This window comes from Triticum aestivum, chromosome 2A (assembly GCF_018294505.1).
Source record: "Triticum aestivum cultivar Chinese Spring chromosome 2A, IWGSC CS RefSeq v2.1, whole genome shotgun sequence".
In the NCBI taxonomy this organism is placed as follows: domain Eukaryota; kingdom Viridiplantae; phylum Streptophyta; class Magnoliopsida; order Poales; family Poaceae; genus Triticum; species Triticum aestivum.
The window spans coordinates 39,932,891-39,936,090 of record NC_057797.1 but is presented as its reverse complement, the minus strand read 5'-3'; the positions used below and the strand labels follow the sequence as shown (position 1 = coordinate 39,936,090).

The following is a 3,200-nucleotide window of genomic DNA, read 5'->3' as shown; positions in this document are numbered from 1 at the left end:
TATATGCAAGGCAGGAACTCCACCGATTTCATCAAGATAGAAAAAATACAGAGGGGAAACTGACCAAAAACCATCTAACAAAATGCAAAAAAAAAGAAAGAGAAAAGAAAAACTGATGAAGCCAACCCAAATAAACCGCCACCACCTGTGGTGATCTCATCCTAGAATGATCCTAAACGAGATCTTTTGAGATGCCTTCAAGAAGGTAACGGTGCTTGTGAACGCCACCATCACAGGTATATCCAATCGATCAAAAAGCTTTCGCCAAGGCTAGCGCATGATCACCCCGCCGAAACCCGGAATAGGTTCAGCCAATCCTACAACCTCCAATGCCACATCCCCTCCATGCAGTCATCTCCAATGGAAAGAAGTACTCTTTGACAATGTCTCAAGGAGGACGCCCATGAGTGCCAACATCACCAACAACGGCCCCCGTCGAACCTTACGTGTCACTATCTCTGACCCTGGGGAGGAGCCAGGACACAGCGAACCTTACAAGATTGAGCCGCGGCTCGACTTCCATGGAGGGGAGCCAGAAGAAAAGGAAAGGAATGACGCCCACATCACCATGGTGGACTGCTTGTATTGACACCAACACCACCTTCACTATTGCAGCAAGGGCTTCGGAAGCCATAACGCCGCACACCACGCCAGCACCACCGCCGCGCCAAGCCGTTGCCAGACAAATCGAGCACAGCCACTGCAAATCCGCCTGGAGAAGAATGCCACGTAGCATGGTCGCTGCCCTGGCCACCACCCCACCGTCCACATGGCCTAGAGCGGTCAATGTCGCCGCTAGATCGCCGCACCACACGTCGACGGCCTTAGCCCATTGGATCCGAGCGTGAGGCCCCGGAGCCACCACCCTACAGCACAGTCGCACCTTCACCACGAAGGAAAGAGAGCGAGAGGGGAGAATGGCGCTTGCTGCGCCTCGATTCACAGTCGGCCGACCCTAACGGGTGCATCTGAACGAGCCAGTTAACGGCCGTCAGCCCCCTGCCGTCACGGTTTTGCCGTGTCAGCCCTTCGCCACGTCACATGAGTTCAGTGTTTTTTGTTGCTGATTAACGTTGCGTTCAATGCATTGTACGATGAGCACACAAAATGATGATATATATTTTACTAATCACAACATAGTTGTGGTGATTTTATGGATTTAACTCAACTCACTGGTGCAGCCATTTTATACTCAGTTGCCATGTCCCGAATTACGAATCTAAGCTCACACGAAAAAACTCATGATCGAATGCAGCCGATCGGACCGGCCGTGGCGTCTACTACGATCCCATTTAGCTTCTAGAGCACGAAGACATACACGCCATCGCGTCCAAGAACCTCCGCGTCACTCCCAGCGACGACTCCTCGCCGTCGCCGTGCCTAGCAGCGTCGATCACCTCCTCCATCTCTGCGGCCTTCCGGCTCATCGCGGCGCGCACTCCAGACGTCTCGCTGAGCACCCTCTCCACCGCCTCCGCCACCTCGTCCCTCGTCACGGCCGCCGCGGCGCCGCGCGCCAGCTCGACGCACACCCCCATCTCCTCCGCTAGCAACTTGGCGTTGTAGAACTGCTCCGCCGAGAGCGGCCAACCGACCATCGGCACGCCGCAGGCGAGGCTCTCCTGCGCCGAGTTCCACCCGCAGTGTGTCAGGAAGCCGCCCGTGGCTGAGTGCGCCAGAATCTCCACCTGCGGTGCCCAGCACTGAACCACCAGCCCGCGCCCTGCCGCCTCCATCCTCTCCGCGAACCCGTCCGGAAGGCCCAATGGCGGTGACTCGCTGCCGTTCACGTCGGCGGCGGGCTGGACCACCCACACGAACTTGTGCCCGCACTTCTCGAGCCCCATTGCCAGCTCCGTCGCCTGCGACGCGGAGATCGTGTACAGCGACCCGAACGACACGTGCAGCACCGAGCCTGGCGGTTGCTTGTCGAGCCACGCCAAGATGGGGCTACTCGTCATCGTCTCCGGGGACGACGAACTTGCCGCCCGAAGCAGCGGCCCGACCGGGAATATCGGGACATTGTTGAGCCATTGCCGCAGCATGCTTAATCCCTTGGGCTCCAGCTTCTCAGCGGTGTTGACGAGCAGCGCGTCGGCGCGGGAGAAGGCGGCGATCTGCCTGCGGAAGAAGGTGGACCACGCGTCGCCGCCGTCGGCCGCCGCGAGGTGATCCGTGAGCTGCGAACGGTGGACGCGGATGTCCGGGAAGCTCGGCAGCCGGAAGCACTCATCGACGTCGGGGACAAGCGGGACGCTGTTCCAGAGCGAGAAGTAGAGCGCCGAGCCGTAGCCACCGGTGGTGAGCAGGACGGAGTGCGTGACGCCGTGGTCGCCACGGGCTACGTCCGCCGTCCAGGCCAGGAACATGTCCGCCACGACGTGCACGTCAGCGAGGGGGTCGGAGCATCTGAGGTCGACGATGAACTGGTGGAACGCCGGGCGGAGCGACTCGGAGGCGAGGAAGTGGTCGATGAGCTGCTGAGAAGCGTCGGCGGGGTGGAAGGGGAGGGCGTGGACGGAGATGCCTTCGTCGTCGAGGTTGGCGCGGACGGAGTCGGCCGTGCCGGAGGTGGCGACGACGGTGACCCGGGCGTCGGGGCGGCAGCGGCGCACAAGGGGGGCGAGGCAGCGGAACGGCGAGAGGTGGCCCTGCGCCATGAAGGGGAACAGCACGACATGATCGGCGCGTCGGTGGCGATCGGTTTCAGCTGCCATGGCGATCGAACCGGTGGTGGCGACGTGAGGTGCCGGCGATCGAATTGATCTGGTCAAGGGTAGTTCGCGAGTGCAACGCCTCGTGGGTTGGTTCGGTTTGGATGAGAGGATCAGAAGCATAGTTTTAAATAGCGCGCTAAGCATCTTAGCGGCGGACCTCTTCCAAATGCTATAGCGTGCTATAGCGGAGCTATAGCGCGCTATTTAAAATGTTTGTTTATTTTTTTGGACCAAAATCTCTTAGCGCAAGACCTTTTATAAACGCTATAGCGTGCTATAGCGGAGCAATAGCGGGCTATTTAAAACAGTGATCAGAAGAGGGTTAACATGCAACTCGGGTGCGCCGAGTCCGAAGCTGTTCATGATTCGGAGAATACACTACAGGAAAACGTACTCGGCTTATAGTCGATTAAGCAGAGTACAGATAGAAGAAAAATAGGCAAACAGAAACACTCGGCTTACTTGAAAATAAGAGTGTAAACC

The 3,200-nt window shown here is 58.2% G+C and overlaps 1 protein-coding gene across 1 annotated transcript; it reads right to left on the bottom strand.

The window, feature by feature from the left end:
- Positions 1–1,121: 1,121 nt before the first annotated feature.
- Positions 1,122–2,943, bottom strand: LOC123184551 (UDP-glycosyltransferase 92A1). The gene has a single exon (XM_044596647.1). It carries the CDS (start codon positions 2,859–2,861, stop codon positions 1,293–1,295), a length of 1,569 nt encoding a protein of 522 aa, XP_044452582.1. The 5' UTR covers positions 2,862–2,943; the 3' UTR covers positions 1,122–1,292.
- Between the last annotated feature and the right edge of the window lie 257 nt (positions 2,944–3,200).